The sequence below is a fragment of the Scophthalmus maximus genome, chromosome 18 (genome assembly GCF_022379125.1).
Source record: "Scophthalmus maximus strain ysfricsl-2021 chromosome 18, ASM2237912v1, whole genome shotgun sequence".
Taxonomy (NCBI): Eukaryota; Metazoa; Chordata; class Actinopteri; order Pleuronectiformes; family Scophthalmidae; genus Scophthalmus; species Scophthalmus maximus.
Window position 1 is genome coordinate 343,512 of NC_061532.1, and position 24,526 is coordinate 368,037.

Here is a 24,526-nt window from a genome sequence, read left to right on the forward strand (position 1 = left end):
AGCTGATGTGTCACTCTAGGTGTCATAGTCGCGGGGAGATGACGACATTACTCAAAGCTAAATACACTACAGAGACCAGGGATGAGCAGACTATCTTGGGACGCCCGAACACTGTGAACCTGTTGATCTGTGTAGCGAACCGGAAGTCTCCTCTATATGGAGCTATTATAATAAATACTTCTGCTCAAGACATCCACGGTTTCCGTCTCCCTGAATCAGCATCCACTCCATCAATTATTCCATTTCACACAGCTCATGACCTCCTTTGCTGTCCCGTCACACGAGAACAGTTTCCTTGTGTTCAGGTCAAAGTGGGACTGTGTGTTTTTATGGGAACCACAGAGAGCGTTTCAGTACTTTGTCTGTCTGTCTGTCTGTCTGCCATGATAGCGTCACAAGATACAGCTGTGAAACGTGACAAGCATAAAGTTGGGTCAGGGGTCTGAGCGCCAACGTGGTGACGGATACACTCACGATTAACAATCATAAAAGGAAGGACAAATGTACAATGTAGTTATATCAGAGGAGCAGAGTTTGGTCTCCGCACGCACAAAATAAAGTACCAGTTTTTCAGACAGATCAAACTTTAGTTGCATGTTTGTTCCCACAGTGTACAGTAGATGAATGGAGAGAGGATCCAGGGACAGAACAACACCACTCTGATTCTACAAGTGGCAGTGACACCTCGCTGTCTGTTGTCAGCAGGATTACACAGAATAACTAGTAACTTTTCTTCAACATTGTCAGACAGGACAGATTCCACTCTACAAGAAAAATATCAGGTACTCAGGGGATTGACATCTAGGAGTGTGCAGCTTGGTTGAATTTAATGAAGGGGATGAAGACAACTACAGTGTTGACTATGGAAGTACAGAAAAAATAATTAGCTGGAATATTGCTGACACAGAAGGAGAGTTCCTACAGAGATCTGTAGAGGTTTATGAACTAATAACTATTATTGTATTTGACGAAACTCAATGCAGAAGTCTTACATGGGACAAACTGCATCTTGTGTTACTGCTTCTCAACACACACACACACACAGACACACACAGACACACACACACACACACACACACACACACACACACACACACACACACACACACACCAGTGAACTAACAGTGCTGGGCGGAGTCTGCCTCCAGTCCAGCAGGACTCAGTTCACACAGGTAGAAGAGCGTCTCCTCGCTCGCCTCCGCCTCCGTCAGAGGCTCCAGGCGGATCAAGGAGCTGCGGATCGGCGGTCTCGACTCCAGGCTGGTGTCCAGCAGCTCTGAGGGCAGATGGCTGGAGCTGGAGGAGGGCTGGGAGGAGCTGCTGGTGCTGCTGCTGCTGCTGGTGCCTGGGTCCAGCTCTGACGGAGGGGTGCAGCCATCGAAGAAGGCCAGCAGGGGGCAGGAGGCGTATTGGACCAACTGCTTATCTGAACAAGAACCAAGATATGAGAGTGAGGAGAGAAACATTTACCATCCCCCACTGCCTCTGTTGGACTGTTGACACACTGTTCATCTATTTATGATTGATCCAAGTTATTGGTCACTGTAATCACCGTCAGTAATCCCGACTGTAATCACCGACCGTAATAATAATAATAATAATAATAATAATAATAATAATAATAATAATGATAATAATAATAGATTGTAATCACCGACTGTGATCACCGACTGGAATAACAGACTGTAATCAACGTATGTATCAATTTATGTGATAACGTCATATGATCACCATCTGTAATCACCGTCTGTAATCCAGATTGTAATCAACGTATGTGATCACGTCTGTAATCACTATAATCACCGTCTGTAATCACCAACCGTAATCACAGATTGTAATCAACGTATGTGATCACGTCTGTAATCACCGACTGTAATCACCGTCTGTGATGACTGACTGTAACAACTGACTGTAATCAACAGTTCAGATTTTTTTTAAATTCTAACTGTCTGTAGGTCATTTTTATTATGAAGTTTATGCTGTATGTGATATATAACTACTACTTGGTGGAAAAAGTTAGCACCCTGGCTTTACAAATAATATCAATATTCTTAATATATCGGAAAAGCATATTCATATGAGATGACTTTTTTTCCCCTTTTTTTAAGGCGCTGGAGCTGAGCCGTGGGTTGAGCTCATGATAGATTATCAGATCTCACCTGTGTTGTCTTCTCCCGTCCTGCCTCTGTTCAGCTGTGCACTGTTCTCTTTGTAGGACACACTCTCCTAAAACACATGGAGGAAGCGATGAACAAAACACTATTTCACACGCAACAAAGAATAACTCGCTGTGTGACAAACGTTTTGCAAGTAAAGGCAGTAACAAGAGCGATCTGTTGAAACATGTAGTGAAAGGACACTCTCCTTCTGCTGGTCCAAGTCAAAGTGTTCTTTTTTAAATACGTTTTATTTTTCATAAGACACTCACTTGTTTGATAGCCTAAATGGTGGATCGTGATTCTATCCCAAAAGATGGTCAACAAACCGGAAGGTCAGTGGTTCGATCCCCACGTCCCCCAAGTTTCCTTTGACGGCTGTTCTAGCAGTGTACTGTATGAAAATGATACTGTAATGTGCTCGAGTGGCCGATAAGACTAAAAAAGTACTCTGTGGCCATTTGCTTAAAGTATAGTTCAACAAAATGTTTTACTTGCATGACGTACATATGACCTACATGCACCTCCAGCCTTGTGGAGGTCTGACCCGTGGAGGCATGGACTCTGGCACCTGCTCTGACCATCTGACCCCTGTCACTTCCAAAACATCAACATTCACTTGATATCCAATATATCCCACCAACTCTAACAAGAAGATCCATATTATTCCCTTCACCTGTCAGCGGTCATAAAGTTATAACTCTTCTGGACTCTGCTCGTCTTTGTTCTCATAAACTGCTCTAATCATGTGTTGTGCTTCTGTGCTTCTAAAAAAATGTGAGGAAGTGACACAATCATATGAACCCTTCACACCTCACTGCTACAGCGCGGTCTTTGGAGCAGTGGAGATGTGAAAAGCTCCCTACTGTCTGTCAGTGCTGAAATAAAACACATTAGCCATGTTGTGTTATGTTTTAGTGTGGACGTCATTTTACCTCTATGGCATCAAAATCCATGCCAAACTGTTTTCCATAAAGCATGGCCTGGAAATCCTCCAGACTGCAGTCAATACTGTCGAGATAGTCCATCAGCTCCACCCTGAAAACACGCACACGCACACACACGCACGCACGCACACGCACGGACACATGCACGCACATGCACATCTTACTGTATGCTTTTTTTTCATACTGTCTTATATTGATCCTTTTTATCATGCAGTCTTATATTGATGCTTGTATACAGAAGGGAGGTGGTAGCAGCTTAAATGAAGCTTTTGTTTCATCCTATAGTTTAAGAAAGGAATTGTCTCTGTTTTTGAAAAACTGATAATCCTACTACATGTCAGAAGACAAATGGATATAACAGGGGCACTCCTTGGTTATTAAATAATATGGAGTATTAATGTCTTCAGGCAGTATGTTGATGCTCAGTGTTATACGTAGACCTGCAGCTTCACAGCAAATGAAGGAAAATCTTGACACCACCCAGGCCACAGTTCACGTGTGTACATTCAGACCATGTTGCATAATTCATTTTTTGCTCAGCACAATGGTATAACTGGAAATGTTGCAAAATTATTTTTTAAATCAAAACACTATTATAGAGTAACCATCCTTTGAAAAACACACCTTTTCATATAATTTGGGCATAATATCTTTAGGAGGTTACGTTTTCACTATGTCCACTTTTGGTGTTGTCAGCAGGCTGGTTTTGTCAGCAGGATTATGTTTCCATGGTAGGCCTGGGCGATATGGAAAAAAACAAGATAACTTTTTTCATATAGGTATTGATTCGATATCGATATATATCACAATATAAGTCAAATAACTATTTCTGTCAAGCTCAAAGGTTGTGAGGTTTGAAGATATCATAACATTTAAAACCAAAGTTAATTTTGGTATTAGTATTATTTATTTTCTCTCAGAAGTTGAACATGACAAATGTACTGTAGAACATTATACAACTGCTGCTGTATAATGCAGTTGTATGAATGCAACTGCTACAAATGCTTTCCACAGTTTGCAGCGCACACTACTACTCTGCTTCTTGTCTGACTTTAAATAGCCAAAATATCTCCACACTACTGAATTCCTCAGACAATTCTTTTAAACAGTGTTCTCGTATTTTGAGCCTTGTGTCGGTCGGGACGTCTTCTTTGGTAACGCCGTCACTCGAGTTCACATTTCATGTCATCATTTTCTCTTTTATCTCACTCCTGACGGACTGATGAGCTGCAGAACCCCAAACATAAACAGAGCTGCTGCTTCTCCGCTGTCTGCTGTGTGCTTCAACCTAACTTGACGTAGCAACCACATGATTGGTTCGGAACGGCGCTATTCTCATTTTCATTGTGTGTTTGTGTTGTCTGTCAAAACATGGATGGAATAAGTTCTATAGAAGTTATATCGACGTGTCTTTTTCTATCGAGAAAAAGTTGTTTTGCGATAATCATCTTTATCGTTTTAACGCCCAGCCCTACTTCCATGGAACTTGGTGGATGAGACACACGGATCCAGAGACACTTTCTCTAATACTGCCAGATACAAGGGGACAGTTGGGCCTTGGTGGAGGTATGCCGTCTACTGAGTGCCATTCTAGTTGAGTTTTTAAATGCTGTATATATATTTCAATGAGGAGGACGGTGGCACTTACTTGCCAAGTAGGTTGATGTTCTGTGAAATCACTCCGTTCTCGTTCAGAATGGAGTCCATCATCTTCATAGGGTCCTCCAGACTCAGGCCTGAGGGTTTATTGAGCTGCAGGGAGCTGCCGTCTGCTGCCACACTAGCCTCCGTCAGTTTGCCGTCTGTGCAGGATGTGCTCGACTCCGTCTCAGCCTGCAGCACCGCACAACTGGCGAGCTCCACCTCCACAACCTCGGCATCACTGCGGGAGTGTATTTTAAAACAGTCTGTCATTAACAAAGGTAGATTTAACGTGTAGAAAAGGAGATGCCCTCACTGCTCCTGTATCTTGGTGAATCAGTACTTCTTTTTCCTAACAGATGATGAAGCTTTGTGATGGCCACACTTAGTTTGATGTAAACATTTTGTACAAAGCAGAGGGAATATACAGTACTTAATGGATGTGGTAGATGATGTCCTCCATGCCCTGATGCACATACAGTAGTTGTGTTTACTTTTGATTGGGTACAGAAAGGGAAAGCAATGTGTGTGTAGGACACATGGGACGAGGATTTGGTTAAACCTTTACAGTTAGAGGACATAACCACTTGCCTTAATTTAATACAAAATAACAAAACACCAGCCCCAGATGGATTTCCCGCTGACTTTTACAAAAAGTTTTCCCACCTCCTAAGAAAGACAAAATCCTGGACGAGTGCAGCAGCCGGAGGCCGTTTGGATCCTTGTCTGACAGATCCAGACAAAGGGCTGGATGCAGGATTTTATTCCCACTTTCTTTGACACTTTTTTTTCTTTAACATTTTCATTGATTTCACAGATGAACAAAAAGCACAGTGTGTTGGGTCTGTAATTTTAGTTCTCATTGCTGCAGAGGAGAGAGAGACGGAGGTTCTTTGAGGGTTTGTGGTAAAAAAGAGTCTAGGCAACCAACACATCTTGTGCCCTCAGGTCAGGGACCCAGTTGTGAGGAGGGTAATAAAAAGAATACATAATAAAGGGCTTACTGTGGTTTAACATATCAAGGTACACGATGTTTGGAGGATTAACACCGGCACTACGCCTCCATCCTGAGAAGCAGCTCCGCAGCTCCTCCTCCTCCCAAATATGTGGATGATGTATCGGACGACTGTTTGACATTGCACTGTATGTAGATCTGATCTGTGTGGATGAATGTGTTATGGGTGCATTTGTTGTTTTTGAAACCTTGTTTTCATTTTGCAGACACTGATGTCCACTGGAACAATTAAGTCTCTCTGACCTCATCTAGTGGCCGATCTCAGCATGACACTTTCCATTTGTCCTGCAGCCGTCACCAGTTGAATCATGTCTAAGGCAGTAGTTTGAAAGCAGTAGAATAAAGTGAAAAAGGGTTAATAGTCTTACCCCATCTCATGGGCCCTAGGTGACCCCTCTGTGACCTCAGGATCATTCTCAGTCAAGTCACAGATGATGACATCATCTGAAACCTCAGAGCCCTTCACACTGTTGACAGATGACTGAACGTGACACAGAGAAAAGTTGATCTATTTAAAAACAGAAAATAATCACATTGATTCTGAAGTGTTCACTGTAGCTCTGTCATGTACCGACCTGTTCCACACACACTTTGTCATCATAGATCGGATGAATGTATTTGGGCTTCTTTCCACTGCTGTTCATCAGAAGTGGCCTCAGGGCAGACGGGACACACAGTCACAGATTACTCACACCATCAATTATGATCATTTCAACACCCCAAACACATTCATCATTACAGATCAACTTTGTGAATGTCTAAGTCCGATTCTGAGACATCTTCAACAGCCACCTCACCTCTGGCTGGAAAACTTATGAAAACAGATGATATCTGATTTTCCGAAACTACACATTTTGTAAAAACAACACGTGGGAGGGAATCAGCCTTCAGTAATAATGCTTTATTGGACAGAAAACTACTCAACAGAAAATGATGGAACATGTAACAGAAAAGATACAGATTTTTTAAATCACTTTCTTTAACATTGCCAGAGCAGCGTCCCAGGGAAGAATACATGGATCTTGAAGAATATAACAACCAGGCACACTTAGGGGACTGATATCTGAGTGTGTGCGGCGTGGTATGGCTTGATTTGATTTACCGTCGGGCCTTGGCTGTGGTGTTTCTCTACTGAGCCATTCTAGGGTTAATGTGACCATTACATGTTCGCTATGCTGTAGTCGGTCTGAGTGACACAATGTGAACTCACCTTTTGCGTTTTAAATTCAGGATGCGGTTGTTCTGTACCAGTGTGACGATGAACTGTATCAGCTGAAAGAAGAACGACAACAGACTTTCAGCTCAGATGACAATGATGAATCAATACAATGTCACAAAATGTTTCCATGAACTCTAAAGAACATGAGACTCGTGCTTTTCCTGAGACACCGGGCTCATCAGAACATACAAGTGGTGAAGATACTGCACAGAAAACTGCAATAATTACATAATATATTCAAAGATGTTCTCCTGGGGGAGATGTGCGGAGGATAACTGTTTAGATAACACACGTTCTTCTGCTGAATGTATCATGAAAGTTTGAACAACTCTGAGGTTCACATTAAGATTGCGGTCTGTGTGTTCATGTGATGAAAGTACTGACGGGAGGCTCACCTTTTTGATGAGCTGTTGCTGATGAGCATGTTTCTGTCTCAGATCGGAGATCTCCCTCCACAGAGCTTCATTCTCCCTGAACAACAAAGTGTCCTTTACAGTCAAGAAAATTAACTGCAAAGCAATTGTCTCCCGTAGCTTTCTACTTAGTGCTGTTTCCTGGCAATATATGTCCAACATGTTCGTTGTTATAAGCACAAATAATTCTGTCATCAGTTTCATAATGATACGAAATGTTTACTCATTTAACATAAAAGATGTCGGTCAGACATGAACTCCACAGAATTGACTTCTGTTCACATGTTCACAACATCTCTCTGATTTAGAAAATTGAGAACATTATTTGGAGAATTTGATATTACAAATAAATGAAAATGATCCATGACTTATCCTTAAGTTTGTCCTTTACTTCTCCAGGGTTGATGTTGTTCCTGTACGGAGCTTTACACGCACCTCTTGAGTGTTGCCAGCCTGGCATCGATGTTCTCCTGTTTGCTGTGAACACTGTGCACACTCGCCAAGATCTTGGTCAGGTCTTCCTGTCGAATCTTGTTGTCCTCTGGCCGAGCATTAGAAACCTGAAATTACAATCAAGTCTTGGGTTTACTGTATCTCAAAGCTGGAAGCATAATAGACAGCAAAACTAAAAATATATTATGAGATTTGCACAAAACATGATATTAGCCAGTAAATTACAAAAATAACAAATAGAGGGGTCAGTGTAGGGGTGGGCGAAAGAATCACCAACCACCATCTGAATCAGGATTTTTTTTTTTGCACCACCTAGGCTCCAAAAAACAAATAAGTGAGCAAAAAAAACATACACACGCAAATAATTTGCGTTGCACCTGGTGTGAACGCATCATTAACGTTACATTGCCATAATTAAAGAAACTGAATAAACCTTAGTTATGTTATCGACAGTAAGACTGTTAGTGTAACGATGATGTGTCGTGATGCAAGCAAAGCTCCAGACTAACTTTTACATTTAGGTCCACCCAAACATTTTCACTGCAACTTTTGGCAACGCAATAATGAACCTATTATACCTTTTCTTGACAGGGAGTGGGCCGCTCTGAAGACCACACACCTGTCACGACACAGGTTGTGTTTCTTAGAGACAGTGTGCTGCTTAAACGTTCCGATTCGTAGCGTTGTTGCTCAGACAATAAAAGCAGTGTTCCCAGCCTTTGGCCGCACTCTGGAATAAATGCGATGCATAATGTGGCTGTTTCATCATGTCTGAGCCACGGAAATTAGACAAGACTTTCCTTCAGAAACACATGTACTGTGGCCTGTTTGGATGTGGTGGGCTCTGGCTCGGACTCGGAGCTGGATGAGGCCAGGACTGGGCATCTTACCAGCACTAGGGGAGACAAGTGGTGAAGCAGTTAACTCCGCTGCTGATGTTGTGTCTGTGCTGGGTACAGGTATTACGGGCATGAAAAAACAATCTATGTTTCTCTTCATTTTTGTCACTCGAGGAGGAGTAGAATAATAATAATAATAATACATTTCGTTTATAGAGCACTTTTCATTGCTAAAATCAATCTCAAAGTGCTACAGAGTAAAAACAAGATATAAGAAATATAAAAAAATAGGTTTAAAAAAAATTAAACATCGGTAGAAGAAAAAGTACAACATTTAGGGGAATACTTGTTGAAAAAGAAAGGTTTTAGGCCCTTCTTAAAAGAGAGAGTGCTTTGTGGAGCCCTCAGGTTTTCTCTAAGGGAATTCCACAGGCGAGGAGCGGCTGAGCAGAAGGCTCGATCCCCCATGGTGCGCAGCCTGGTGCTGGAGGGGTGAAGGGTGAAGGTTTTGTTTTTGGAGCGGAGGTTGGGTGAGGAGGTTTGTGGTAGAGAGAGTAGATCTTTCAGGTAGGGAGGGGCATTGCCATGGATGCACTGATAGGTGAGTAGGGAGATTTTGTCATCAATCCTGAAAGAGACAGGAAGCCAGTGGAGTGAGTGAAGGACGGCTGTGATGTGGTCATATTTTCGTATCCTCATCAGGATCCTAGCGGCGCTGTTTTGGACTTATTGAAGCTTTTGAATGCTCTTGCCAGGAGTCCCGATGAGGAGAGCGTTGCAGTAGTCCAGCCTTGAGGAGACAAAGGCGTGGACAAGGTTTTCGGCATCTGACAGACAGTGTGGGACGGAGTTTGGCAATGTTCCTGAGGTGATAGAAGGAGGTCTTACACAGATGTTTAATGTGGGTGTCAAATGTAAGATGAGGGTCAAATCTTACACCCAGGTTGGTGACTGTTGATGACAGGGGTATATTTTGACCAGAGAAGGTGATTTGGGTTATGGGGGACGACTGGACCTGGTGTAGTGTGCCAGCTAAAATAGCTTCTGTTTTGGAACTATTAAGCTGTAGGAAGTTTTCTGTCATCCACGCCTTTATCTCCTCAAGGCAGGAGCTCAGTGATGATGATGACCTTGACAGTGAGGCTGCAGATGAGATAAGGTCGGCTTTTATGTAGAGCTGTGTATCATCAGCGTGGTGATGCGGCCAAGGGGAAGAGTGTAGAGGGTGAACAGAGTGGGGCCGAGAACCGACCCTTGGGGGACTTCACAAGTGATAGTGAGTGTTTGTGACGTTTTCTGTACTTCCAGACAGGTAGGACTGGAACCAGTTCAGGGCGGAGTCAGAGAGTCCAATGGTGTGGTGGAGGAACTGAAGGAGGATGTTATGGTCAACCGTGTCAAGCTGCAGACAGATCCAGAAGGATGAAGAGCGATAGTGATCCAGTGTCAGCCGCCATCAGCAGGTCGTTTGTGACCCTGACCAGGGCTGTTTCGGTGCTGTGGGCGGAATGGAAGCTGGACTGGAACTTCTCAAATAGGGAGTGAGAATTTAGGTGGTCCTAAAGATGGGAGGCGACTACTTTTTCCAGCACTTTGGACAGAAATGGGAGGTTGGAAATAGGCCTGTAGTTGGCGAGGATTTCTGGGTCTAAGGGGTCTGATGACAGAAGTTTTGAGAGCAGATGGAACATATCCACCCTGGAGTGAGTGGTTGATGACTTGGGTGATTAGGGGACTTAGAGCGCAGATGTTGGATTTTACCAGGAAAAGGGTCCAGGGTACAGGTGGAGTGTTTCATCCTGCGGATGTTGTCCTCAACCTCTGGCTGAGAGATCTTGGGGAAGCAGCAGATAGGCTGGAAAATCTCAGGAAGTGGGTCGGCAGTAGGGACTGACAGAGCAGGAGAGCTGGAGAGAAGAGGGTGGATAATGTCGACTTTTTTCCTGAAGAAGTTGATGAAGTTATTGCACTGGTCTTCTGTGGTATCGGTGTGTGAGAGAGTTTGAGGCTTGAGGAGATGATTTATGGTAGAAAAAAGCTGTTTGGAGTTTCCAGGACTTGTATTGATGATGTTGGAGTAGAACTGTGACCGTGCTTTTCTAAGTGACTTTGAGTAGGCCTTTTGGTGTTCTTGATAGGCCAATCTGTGCACGGTGAGTCCAGTTTGTGCAACACGCCGCTCGAGTACAGCTGCTTTCTTGTTCCGTAGATCTGAAGTGAACCAGGGAGCTGAATGTGAGAAGGTGACTGTTTGTGTTTTCACAGGGGCGTGGAGGTCCAGGATACTGCTCAGGGTGTTGTTGTAAAAATCGACTTATTCATTTGCTGATGTGAATTTTGCGGAGGGTATTTGCTGGAGGTCCAAAGTCATTGTCCAGGTTGAGGTTTTTTAGTTTTTTTAGGTGAGAAGTTCACTTATCTCTGGGATGAAAGCTGGGTTTGATCTGGGTGGCCAGTAAATGAGAAGAATAGTCACTGGGGAGGGGGGGTTGCATTTGAAAGCAAGGCATTCGAAGGAGGACAGTTCAGGCAGAGACAGAGGGGTGAGTTTCAAGTCACAGCGGTGTATTACTGCCAAGCCACCACCGCGACCAGTGCGCTTTTTCCAAATAATGATAGCCTGGAGGACAGGCTTCATTTAGTGCAAAATAGTGCTCTGGCTGGTGCCAGGTCTCAGTAAGACACATTAAGTAAATTTTTTGGTCTAAGATGTGATCATGTATGAGACTGGATTTATTTGTAAGAGACTGTGTGTTTAACAGTTCAATTTAATTTTGAGGCTTGAGGATGGGGGGTCTTCTGTCCCTCGCGGTGTTTCCATCGCTACTACTAGTCCCAGATGTGATATTCCGATGATGTGGCAGTAGTGAGAAAGTGCGATCAGCTGACCACAAAGATGGGATGGAGTCACCAGACTGGGAATAAATAAACAAACTTTCTGCGGAAGCTTCTATGGAAGTAGCGGGGTCGGCGTAGAAGTCCAAGTTGTTTAATGGCTGAGATACATGTTGGAGTGCTGTAGTTTCTTAAGTTGAGCAGTTGCTAACTAAAGATGGGATAGATAGGATAGAGTCAGACACACAGTTTGGCTGATGTATTTTGGGGGAGCGATCGGCTGCAAACGTAGCGGCCACCGTTAGCCACAACGTTAGCAGCCGATCGCTCGCTGACTGGAGGTGGTTGGCTAGGTTCCCAGGCAGCAGGGTTTAACCGCACCAAGGTAGTCCGGGGATATACCTCTCAGTAGCAGGGAGCAGGGGTATCCAGTGGCCCGCTATCAGCAGGGAGGAGAAGTTTCCGGCCGGCTAGCAAGAGGCTGTGGATTGTTGTCCAGGAAGGAGCTGGTATTGGTACTGGTGTCGCTGGATGATGGCAAAAACCCAGCAGGCAGTAGTTAAAGGTCCGGTGACAGATGAGCCCAGACTCGTATTTCAAGTGTGTGACAGATAATCTGTGAAACGGCTCGAGTGCAGGCGATGGTGTAGGAGGAAGGCTCCAACAACAACAGGTCGGATAAAAACATCCGTACAAAAAATTCGAAAAAAAGCTACACAGTAGATACCAGACAATATGACTAGTCGCAAAGTAGTTTTCTAGGGTGTCAGAGAGACACAAAAGATAAATCAATTGGATTTTAAAAAAGCGTCAACAGTCAGTGCCAGCGTCCTCTCCCCTGGGTAGTATATTAAGGTGCAACCAAGGAAAAATGCATTTTACACGAACCTCTAAGAAGGAAAACGTTTCCTGAGTCTACTTTTTTTGGTTGACGAGAACGAGACAAACATTCCATTAGGATGAGTGTGCATGTAGTTAGTGGCTGCTGAAAGGACGAGATATCTTGACTAGATATTGACTTGAAAAAGGAACGTGTACAAATTGTTTTGCTTCACCTCCGCTGCTACAACTCCATCCTAGGGCAAACACTGAGAACATGGTCAAAGCTTACACCCCAGTCTGACCACTCCGCTCTGCTCCACCCTCACTACAAGGATTGGGCAGCCACCGCTCAACCAACTCTGTTTTCTGTCCTGGTTCCTCAATTGTGGAATGAGCTCCCATTGACAGCAGGACAGAAGAATCCCTTCAATGTTTCAGACTGAAAGCTCACCTGTTCAGACTGCACCTTACTCCTTGAATCATTAAAACAGAAACGGAGCACTTGCGGCCGTTTTGCCTATTTAACAAATGATTCTTACACTCTTTAGGTAATACCATCAGGGTTGAATGCAATTTTGGATTAGTCAGCTAAATGAATGTAATGTCTTGTGAAGGTGACTCTACCTTCCTCTTGATGTTCTCCAGCAGGTCATCCTGTCCATGTCTGAAGTCGGGGTGCTGGAACTCCACTGGACCGTCTCTCTCCTGCTTCACTATGCCTGTGTCCATGTGCAGTACTTTACGGAATCCATCTGCACACAGGAACACAGGAACACAGGGCTGAAGCAGCAACAAACACACCCACATACATTTAAGGGCTGCAGCTAACATCGATTTTGATTGTCGATTAATCTTTTGTTTAATAATTTGATTAATCAATTATTGATCAGATGAATAGACAAAAGCTACAGTTTATCCTTTCCAGCAGTTTATTCGAAAAAACAACTATATACAGTACTATAAACAGTACTATACTGTAGATCCAGAACTATACTGTAGGTCCTGAACTTTAATGTAGATCCAGTACTATACTATAGATCCAGAACTATACTGTAGATCAAGAACTACACTGTATATCCTGAACTTTAATGTAGATCCAGTACTATACTGTAGATCCAGAACTATACTGTAGATCCCGAACTGTACTGTAGATCCTGAACTTTAATGTAGATCCAGTACTATACTATAGATCCAGAACTATACTGTAGATCCTGAACTTTAATGTAGATCCAGTACTATACTGTAGATCCCCAACTATAATGTAGATCCAGTACTATACTGTAGATCCAGTTCTATACTGTGTATCCATAACTATACTGTAGATCCAGAAATATTATGTAAATCCAGAACTATAATGTAGATCCAGTATTAAACTGTAGATCCAGAACTATACTGTGGATCAAGAACTTTACTGTAGATCCAGAACTACACTGTAGATCCAGGACTGTACTGTAGATACAGAACTATACTGTAGATCCAGAACTATACTGTGGATCCAGAACTTTACTGTAGATCCAGAACTATACTGTATATCAAGAACTTTATTGTAGATCCAGAACTATACTGTAGATCCAGAACTTCACTCCGGTGGGGGGCAACTCATCGCTGCTCGCTCCCCTGTACACTGCTCAGCAAACAACACACGATGAAGCTTAAAACTCTAAAAATAGTCATACGACTCAGAAATCTGGGCTAAAATGGTCTTAAATGAATAGACAAAAGCTACAGTTTATCCTTTCCAGCAGTTTATTCGAAAAAACAACTCTACATAGTACTATAAACAGTACTATACCGTAGATCCAGAACTATACTGTAGATCCAGAACTATACTGTGGATCCAGAACTATACTGTAGATCCAGTACTATACTGTATATCAAGAACTTTATTGTAGATCCAGAACTATACTGTAGATCCAGAACTTTACTATAGATCCAGAACTATACTGTAGATCCTGAACTTTAATGTAGATCCAGTACTATACTGTGTATCCATAACTATACTGTAGATCCAGAACTATTATGTAAATCCAGAACTATTATGTAAATCCAGAACTATAATGTAGATCCAGTATTAAACTGTAGATCCAGAACTATACTGTGGATCAAGAACTTTACTGTAGATCCAGAACTACACTGTAGATCCAGGACTGTACTGTAGATACAGAACTATACTGTGGATCCAGAACTATACTGTAGATCCAGTACTATACTGTAAATCAAGAACTTTATTGTAGATCCAGAACTATACTGTAGATCCAGAACTTTACTGTAGATACAGAACTTCACTCCGGTGGGGAGCAACTCATCGCTGCTCGCTCCCCTGTACACTGCTCGGCAAACAACACACGATGAAGCTTAAAACTCTAAAAATAGTCATACGACTCAGAAATCTGGGCTAAAATGGTCTTAAATGAATAGACAAAAGCTACAGTTTATCCTTTCCAGCAGTTTATTCGAAAAAACAACTCTACATAGTACTATAAACAGTACTATACCGTAGATCCAGAACTATACTGTAGATCCAGAACTATACTGTGGATCCAGAACTATACTGTAGATCCAGTACTATACTGTATATCAAGAACTTTATTGTAGATCCAGAACTATACTGTAGATCCAGAACTTTACTATAGATCCAGAACTATACTGTAGATCCTGAACTTTAATGTAGATCCAGTACTATACTGTGTATCCATAACTATACTGTAGATCCAGAACTATTATGTAAATCCAGAACTATTATGTAAATCCAGAACTATAATGTAGATCCAGTATTAAACTGTAGATCCAGAACTATACTGTGGATCAAGAACTTTACTGTAGATCCAGAACTACACTGTAGATCCAGGACTGTACTGTAGATACAGAACTATACTGTGGATCCAGAACTATACTGTAGATCCAGTACTATACTGTAAATCAAGAACTTTATTGTAGATCCAGAACTATACTGTAGATCCAGAACTTTACTGTAGATACAGAACTTCACTCCGGTGGGGAGCAACTCATCGCTGCTCGCTCCCCTGTACACTGCTCGGCAAACAACACACGATGAAGCTGAAAACTCTAAAAATAGTCATACGACTCAGAAATCTGGGCTAAAATGGTCTTAAAAGGCATGTGGCCAACTCCAGTGGGTTTGTGTGGTTGACTTTTGATAATAAAAGAGTTTTGTGTGGTGTGTGTTGGGAGACCCAGGGGGCAGGGATGGAGGCCACACTATGATCACTAACGTCTCTGTTTGAGTCATGATGTGAATCACTACACGTGACCCTTTCATGTCAGTAATGGATTTTAAATTATTGACCCCAAAACAGACATTGCATGAGGTTATTTTATCTAAAAGGATTTTACCGAAACTTAAATATATCATGATATATAATTAAATTATGAAAAACAAAATCCCATGTACTACGATGAAGTATTTGACCAATATTGTCCAATCCTTTGAGCAGGGTTCCCGAATTAGTTTTCCCCGAGGGCCAAATTCTGTCAAGCATGCCAAGGGCCAAAATGTTCGGGGTTAAACACGCACCCATACACCTTTCATATCAAAATACAATGACAGCAGCATTACAGCAGGATAGGACTTAGGTTCCTCACCAGTGTGGTGAGAGACACACCGATACTTCTCGTTAAACTTGAGGCGGTGAGGCATTTATCATTATTGAAAAACAGATCGCAATCTGAGGATGCACGCACGCACTGCTTCATTCCCAACAGGTGTTATGCCACTCACGCAACAACATTTATCAATTTTCTGAGAATTACTGGTGTTGTGCATCGGTTTGGGCTAATTTGGTTATCAGCAATAATTTATAATTATCAAAGATAATTATGAATTATGAAAATCAATAGAGCTTATTAATTGATGTTAATCACAACGGGGCACCACCCGGAAAACGGGACCAATAACCAAATCGTCAATTCCGTCTCAAGAAATAAAGGTGTTCACTCAAAATGTTCATATCTGGTAGATATGAGCATTTGTGGAGTGAACTGAAGGTGTGAATTCGAGCACTGACTGTCAACCAGCCAATATCACAATGTATATGCAAATAACACAAAACAACTTCTCTTTAAAGTATAACAGCATTTATTAACTTTAGCAATATCAATTTACAATCAATACTACTTTTTATCAATAAATGTCTATGATAAGCTAAGCTACCAATCATATATCATATGATCATCATATGAAAAGACAACAACAAGCAAGTGTGTGTGTGTGTGTGTGTGTGTGTGTGTGTGTGTATGTGTGTGAGCGAGTGTGTACACAGGCGTGTGCCCGTGAAAGGGGGAGGAGGATCAAAATGGCGGACATGACCGAGGGCACGGGTCTTGTGTGTGACGGTTCAAGGAGTGTCCTGGGTTCTCTTGGTTCCGCCCCCCCAACTAACAGAGTGAACTTTGGCAGTGGAAGGGGCACTTACCTGGCCTGGTTATGCTGGTGAGGGACCAGCATCAAGTGTTGTTAAGGGGTCCGGCGGACCTGGGGGAGGATGGGACATGTCAAGCTGCTTTTCTGTCTCCGTCAGATGTCTTCGGACGAGACATCCCCTTAACAGGTGTCGCAAACCTTCCCTTTTTGGCTGAGGGAGGTTCTGCAGACATGGTTCGACTCAAACCTGGGGGTGGATTTGGTCACCACCCCCCTGGCTGTGTTGCCTGTCTGCTGGCGAGGTGGCCGGCGTCTTTGGGGTTCGGTTTTGCCATTCACCTTAACGTGAGGCCTGTCATTACAATCGAGCGCTATGTTCCCTGGAACTAGGATATTAGCATTGCCTTTATATCCTCTGGCAGAACGCATGCGTGTTGTGCATTCTCGCTGGCAGCAATCCTCTTTTCTTCGTTCAGAACGCAAGGAGGTGGGGCTGAAGATTGGTGGGGGTGCGTCCCTTGCTTGTGGGGCGCCCATGTCCATCAAGCAAGCTGGTGGAGATGCCTGGTGGTCGTCTGAACTGACTAAATTGGAGACTGCCCGGGCAGGGGTCGCTTGGCTACTAGCGTGTGTCTCCTGATAACCTGGGTTCATCTGCTTCCTCGGCTGGAAGGCATCATGGAGCAGGTGTCGGCTGGTTTGGCAGGAAGAGGAGATCTCTTCAAGATCAGGAACAATGTGTGGTTCCTGGATGGCCATGCAGGCAGCGATACTTACCTGACTGGTCTGGCCTTCTTCAGGGTCGCCCTCAGCTCTCGGCTGAGGTTCCTGGATCTGCTCATGCAGATTTGTGTGGTGCTCTTGCACCAAAGTCATCTCTAGCTGGACTTCTGGTCGCAGGCTGAGATGTTTGTGCACAGCTTGATAGCTTTGCTGTACCTGGGTGAGCTGCTTCATACTCACCGGGTTCGGGTCGGAGCTCTCTGGCATCCTGATCGAGTTGTTGTTGGCCTGCCCAACTGGTTCCTGCAATGTGTTTCCGCAGGTGTTAACCTCAAAGCTGTGGAGGTTATCTTGTCCTCTTAGTGAGAGGAGGAGAGCGGCGACCAAATCCTCTAGGTCTGTGTCGCTTGGTCTCAGAGGAGCCTCAGCTCCGCCCACCTGGGGTATTTTGGGAATCATTTCACTGCTTAGTGAATTCACCCTGCCCAGTGGGTCTGTTGTGAGAAACGACAGCAGTGGTGCTGACACAAGTGCACAGGTGAAGGCTTCAACCTGTGGTTCACAAGCTGCTGTCCTATGCTGGTTGTTTGCTCTAAAAACTTATTCTGTTGGAATGGTAATTAGGTGAGCCGGCAGGGGATCGAACCCGCGACAATAGTGTCATGAACACCAGGCTCCAAACAAATAAGTGATGTGCGTTTGCAAACTTGAACAATTCACCATGAATCTACCAACTTATTATTATACATGTACAAATGGCAATAAAGCTCATCTTTTCAGAGCTTCGCACCGGTTGTCATTATCTTCAGGCAAATGTTGTCCGTTCTCATTGGTTCCATTTGTCAGAACAAAACGACATCCGGCCTCACGCGGGGGCGTCATTATGTTGTGCATCGGTTTGGGCTAATTTGGTTATCAGCAATAATTTATAATTATCAAAGATAATTATGAATTATGAAAATCAATAGAGCTTTTTAATCAATGTTAATAGCAACGGGGCACCACCCAGAAACCGGGACCAATAACCAAATCGTCAATTCAGTCTCAAGAATTAAAGGTGTTCACTCAAAATGTTCATATCTGGTAGATATGAGCATTTGTGGAGTGAACTGAAGATGTGAATTCGAGCACTGACTGTCAACCAGCCACTATAACAATGTACATGCAAATAACACAAAACAACTTCTCTTTAAAGTATAACAGCATTTATTAACTTTAGCAATATCAATTTACAATCAATACTACTTTTTCTCAATAAATGTCTATTATAAGCTAAGCTAACAATCATATATCATATGATCATCATATGAAAAGACAACAACAAGCAAGTGTATGTGTGTGTGTGAGCGTGTGTGCGTGTGAGTGAGTGTGTGCACAGGCGTGTGCCCGTGAAAGGAGGAGGAGGAACAAAATGGCGGACGTGACCGGGGACGTCACGTGGGTCCAGAGAAAGGTGGGGCGTGAGACCTCAAGTTAAACGGCGGCTACCTTTAAACATGTGACTCTAACAAAGGAGAGATCGGGGACGAAGTTAACTTCGGACCAGAATGTGTGTAAATGTTTGTTAGTAAGAAAGCAAAGGGAAAGCGATCAAAGCAGCAGTAAGACTCATGCGATGATGACTGAGATCCAGCACCCGGTCTGTGTGACGGAGGGGCGCAGCGGCTCAGCTGGTGAGCATCTCTTGTCTTTAAACAGACCACAGCGTGCTGAGTTCAGACACGATGGCAGAGCAACACACAATAGTCCCACGTGGTCGGACACAAATCACAGTCAAGCAACACTGATAATAACGCGGTTATCATAGCAGCAATAAACGGGACACGGTGGTCCTGTACAAACTTCACAACGATACACAGTAAGTTAACTTACTGAAACACACGTAAATAATCTACGTTCTGCCCAGAGCTAAAGCCTCTTACTGTACTCATTTGCGGGGGAACGAGCCTATGTGGTCCGTCCTCAGATGCTTCCTAGCGACTGGCGGCGGTGCGCGGTCCTCCGGGGTTCGGATCATCCGGCGGTCGACTCGGTTGAAAGACTGTGGGTTCAGATCTTTCCTTCTGCAGGGATCAATAGACAGAGTGTTCCGTCTCGGCAGCTCTTGTCTCGGTACCAGCGCTGTGTGCGTTTCCAAACGCACGAAAGGAAGAGAAAAAAAAGCGGATTCCGTTTTGTCCAGCGAAGTCGGGAATCCTGGGGCCTGGTTCAGCTGCGTGCACGGTCACTTCTTCTGGTTTCTAGAGTAATCGTCGCAGTGGACGAAGTCTAAGTTAGAAGTGGTTGCCTCCTTTGTAGGTCAGAGGAACCCACCTGATCAAAGTGGGATTCTTTCCTGGAGAGCGATGAGCGGTGGGCATCGCATTGTTTTATAGAATCTGTGGCGTTGTGCGACCCCACGCGGTGCCATGCGGGTCTCTGCCAATGAGGGTTAGGCTGTGTCCAAACCACGACCTCAGGTGGGAGATGCGAGGTCGCCGCGGGGATCCAGGGGTCTTGGCGTCCCTTTTTTCAGAAGACCATACGGTCAGGCTTCTGAGATAACATGTAGGCCGAAGTTGTCCTATACCCATGGTGCTCGTGCACAACACTGGTGTCCACATCAACTCTGAACACATTATGAACATGGTTTATTTGAGCATATTGTGAAAAATATTGATAAAAATGTTTGCATGTATTTTATTATTCACTCTCAATCAGTTTCCTGAAAAAAATTACAAATCAAAGCAACTTGTTTAAACGAAAATCATTTTTGTAGCATAACTTACACCAAACCAAATATAACGCACAGAACCAGGAAGCCACCGACCTCAGTCTGTCTCCTGCTTCTGGGAAACAATCTGCAGATTAGCTAATCACAAAAGGCCTGATTGCTACCCAGGAAGCTGCTGCCGGCGCAGCACGACTTCCTGGGCAGGCGTTCTGACAGCATGATGACAACAGGTCAAGTATCACTGCTCATTACATCTGCAGCCATCTGGAGAGTGAATCAGACTGTGGGTCACTGTGCGTGTGTGCGCGTGCGTGTGTGTGTGGGGAGGAATCCTTACACATGTTGAGCTGCCTGATGAAACTGGCCATGTTGTTGTGCTTGAAGAGCTTGGGGAGGATCTCCTTGGCAAAGCGCTGCTCGTCCAACACCAGGAAGCTGTTGCCCTCCTGGAAACACACAAACACACACACACACATGGACTCAGTGATGCTGGGATGTATGCTAGCTAACAGCAGGTACTAACACAGTGGAGGTTTGTTATTGTTCCCACGCGCTGTAACATGCCGTCGGGTGACGAGTGTGAGAGCGACCGACGAACCTCGGACCGACCATGGCCCGACCACGGATCGACCATGGACCTCATGGTTGTGTACCCGTCGTTAGCCTCCTCGGGCTAACGCCGGGGCGCACTGACAGTTACCTGACTCCAGCAGATGAACTCATTGGTGTCCGCGTCCTCCACCAGCGTCCACAGCTTCGTGAGGAAACCTGGGACGTTCGAGTTGTGCTTCATCTTCCAGCTGCGCCGACAGAGAGGCGCAGTGAGGGCTCGGCTTACTACTTCCGGTCCTGGCGGCGGAAGCGGATTGGGCGAAAATGATTTCAGACGACCTCACTTGGAGAGGCACGTTCACCGTCCATCGACTGACCTAGAGCCAGGCGTATTCAAAAAGATACATAAATGAATTTAAAAAACGACAAGAGGGAGATTTTATTATTTTGCTTTGTGAGAATGAAGTCGAAATACCAAGCATTCAATTTGTAACTTTCATGAATACACCAAACTACTAATGACAGACACTAGACAGTGAAAAGGTGAAATTCTATTTCATGCATCAGTTTTAGTAACAAGCACGTTCTTTCCCTTACAGCTCATAAACACATTGTGTTCATCAACATTGAGAAGTTGAAGAGGTTTTTCTGAAAAGGAAAAGGATCCACACTTGGATTAACTTGAGAGAGTTCATGCAAACTAATATAGCTGCTAAAGGACCAATGTCAGGATAGTAATTATTCCCAAAATGATTTTTGAACACCTGGAGCTACATGTGATACGTGTATGTCTGTGATACAATCCTGCTCTGTCAATAGACACCAACTGATTCAGTAAGAAGTCACTATTCACAGTCCACACCCTTCTGTCTCACACTGACAGAGGTCTTGTGACAGAAGGCACAGACTCCAACACTTTCTGGCTACGCCCTATGCCTACTGGATTTTGGCACAATGTATGTGACAGGTACTCAAAGGCCTATGAGAGGGCTTCTATCACAGTGGAAGCTGGACTCACAATTCAATTTCAATTCCATTCAATTTTCAATTTCAATTTCAATTTCAATTTCAATTTTTCAATTTTCAATTTAAAGGGCCCATATTATGCCTCCTTTTACACAAGTTACATTGGTTTTGGTCTTTGCCATTCCATGTCAAAACACCTCAAGGATCAAGCCACACAGCACCCTCCTCTTTCTGTATAAACAGCCCTGTGAGACTACGGTCGATACCAGGGATTTCCTGCTCACTCCTCGCCCCCCTCCCTTCGTGTTCCGCAGAGCTCCGCCTCGCTCCTCCTCGCTCCTCCCCGGGTCTGCTGCCATGACAACAGTTGCACACGTAACAAGGCACATACACGACGTAGAGACCCGGGAGGCCCAGCGAACACGTTCTCCATAATTACAAAGAGAGCACAAGGGGCTGGGCGATAGAACGTTAACGACATCCCGGAGGCGAGTCTAGCTCCGCCGCAAGCCGGCAGCCGCGACCGACCGCCGGCAGCCGCGACCTCCGCCGCAAGCCGGCAGCCGCAACCGACCGCCGCAAGCCGGGAGCCGCGACTGACCGCCGCAAGCCGGGAGCTGCGACCTACCGCCGGCAGCCCCGACCGACCGCCGCAAGCCGGGAGCCGCGACCAACCGCCGCAAGCCGGGAGCCGCGACCGACTGCCGGCAGCCGCGACCGACCGCCGGCAGCTGCTACCGAACGCCGGCAGCCGCGAGGTCCGCCGGCAGACGCGATCTGTTTTTCCACACTTCAAGGGGGGGAGGTGCTGCTTAGGTTGGGGGCGTGGTCACCCCAGTAGCAGGAGTCAACTTACGTCACTTGACGCCCGGGCTCTGAATGGCTCGTTTACAGACCGTCTGCACGATCAACCCAAACCACGAATCAACGACTCATTGTTTTCTTTTCATTCTCCGTGGGCTGGCAGACACCCCAGATAACCAAATATACGTGGAGGTAGGCTGAAAAGGTGCCTGGAGCATAATATGGCCCCTTTAAAGCAGCTTTATTGGCATGGGAAACACGTTTACATTGCCAAACCATGTCTCAAAAAACAACAAATAAAAATAACAATGGACATACATAATAGCAGTGCACTAGTTATTTACATAAGTGTAAACATTGCAATGAAACATTTACAGTAGAAAATAAGTATGAAGTATATGTGTAAACACTGTATAAATATGTGTTGTGTATGTACAGAGAATCTGTATACAGGTCCAATGTTCAGTGCAGGACAGGTTGACAGTCTTTATTGTTTTGTGTTGTTTGACTCCTCTTCTTGTCGCAGCAGTTCACAAAACGTGCTGCTGTGTTTGCACATTGAGGATTTTCACCCAGCAGGAACAGACTTTTTTGGTCATTGTTCATGTTCTCAAAATCCTTTTGGGTGTGTGACATCTGTGGGAAGTATGTGTCTCTCATGTCTTGGGACAGTTTGCAGGTGGTTAGAAAGTGCAGCTCAGTTTCCACATGGTGTTTCATGCAGTGGCTGCACAGTCCGCCTGTGGCGGCCTCTCTCCATGGCGAGGCCCCTCTCCATGGTGAGGCCTCTCTCCATGGCGAGGCTGTGCTTGCTGAGTCTGTACATGGTCAATGCATTTCTGACCTTTGGATCTGTCACAGTGCTCAGGTATTCTGCCACTGTGTAATTTCTGTTTAGGGCCAAATAGCATTCCAATTTGTTCTGATTTTTGGTCGACTCTATCCAATGAGTCAAGTAGATTTTTTTTTATTTTTTATAATTTGGTTTATTCTTATGTGGTTTGTGTCTGTTGGCTCTGCTGGTGGTTGTGAGCAGAGTCCTACAACCAGCTGGCTGAGGGGGCTTCTCTTCCCAGTCTCTCTGTAGTTCAGGGCTTTGTTATGGAGCGTGTCAGGGTCACTTTCTTTCAGGTGATTGTAAAATGTATGCGTTCTTTTTTGAATTTTTATAATTAGTAGGTATCGTCCTAATCTCAATTGGGTGTTTGTCCCATTTAGTCAAATCTTGGTTGGCGAGTGGACCCCAGACCTCGCAACCATAAAGGGAAATGGGTTCTTTAACATAATGAGTCCATTATTTTCAGCCACATCTTGGTTGGGATGTCCAGATTAATGTTCCTTCTGATCGCATAAAAACTTACCCCGTGCCTTCCTACAGTCCCTGATGCTGGGAATGACTACCGCCAACAGACTTAATCTCAGGGAATGGAAATCACCCTCTTCTCCTTCTTTTCAGCGATGGCTTGCTGACATGATTTTAGTCATACAGATGGAACTGATTCGACTATCAGATTTTCAGATATATGGCCTCAATTTCTTGCAAATGAGACTAATTTCGAATAGTCGTCATTAGAGATTTAATGTAATGCACCTTTAAAGGACTCTGAAGCACCCAGCTGGCAGCCTTTTATATATATATATTAAATTACATAATAATAAATAATAATTATATTATTTACGATTTTTTTATCTGATTAATTAGTCAGTAGTATTACTGCTTTCATTTATTGATCACTGATTTTTTTTCTGCCAATTTGCTTGCTCTGGATTTGCCTGTCATGTCTGCTTTGTCTGTTATTTTGTTCTGGTTCGTATTGCTCTTAAAGGAGCAAAATCCTAATATGAAATATTTTGGGGAAAAATACAAACCCATTCCCAATCACAGACTTAACCCTCATGCATCACTATGGACATTTTTATCCATTTGGGGAAATTTTCCCATCTGGCCATCATTTTGGCTGTGATAGTGCATATGGCACGATTTTTTGTAACAAAGTCTCTCTCTTGACAAATTTTGGAATTCAAATCTTAATTTTTCTAATAGATC

The 24,526-nt window shown here is 44.1% G+C and overlaps 1 protein-coding gene across 4 annotated transcripts; it reads right to left on the bottom strand.

Moving 5' to 3' along the window:
- Positions 1-566: 566 nt before the first annotated feature.
- On the bottom strand, positions 567-21,025 carry hsf2 (heat shock transcription factor 2). 4 transcript variants are annotated; one of them, XM_035617942.2, is made up of 12 exons: positions 20,858-21,025; positions 20,495-20,603; positions 12,965-13,092; positions 7,827-7,951; positions 7,374-7,449; positions 6,970-7,031; positions 6,335-6,395; positions 6,128-6,240; positions 4,752-4,985; positions 3,092-3,194; positions 2,160-2,226; positions 567-1,426 (listed from the first exon to the last, which is right to left on the bottom strand). In XM_035617942.2, the coding sequence occupies exons 1-12, from the start codon at positions 20,948-20,950 to the stop codon at positions 1,119-1,121; spliced, it is 1,479 nt and encodes a 492-aa protein (XP_035473835.1). In that variant the 5' UTR covers positions 20,951-21,025; the 3' UTR covers positions 567-1,118. The 4 variants fall into 4 exon arrangements, 2 of the variants coding, with proteins under 2 accessions (XP_035473835.1, XP_035473834.1); XM_035617941.2 differs by having other exon boundaries at positions 6,335-6,413; XR_004786396.2 differs by lacking the exons at positions 567-1,426; positions 2,160-2,226 and adding an exon at positions 3,728-3,840 and having other exon boundaries at positions 6,335-6,413.
- Between the last annotated feature and the right edge of the window lie 3,501 nt (positions 21,026-24,526).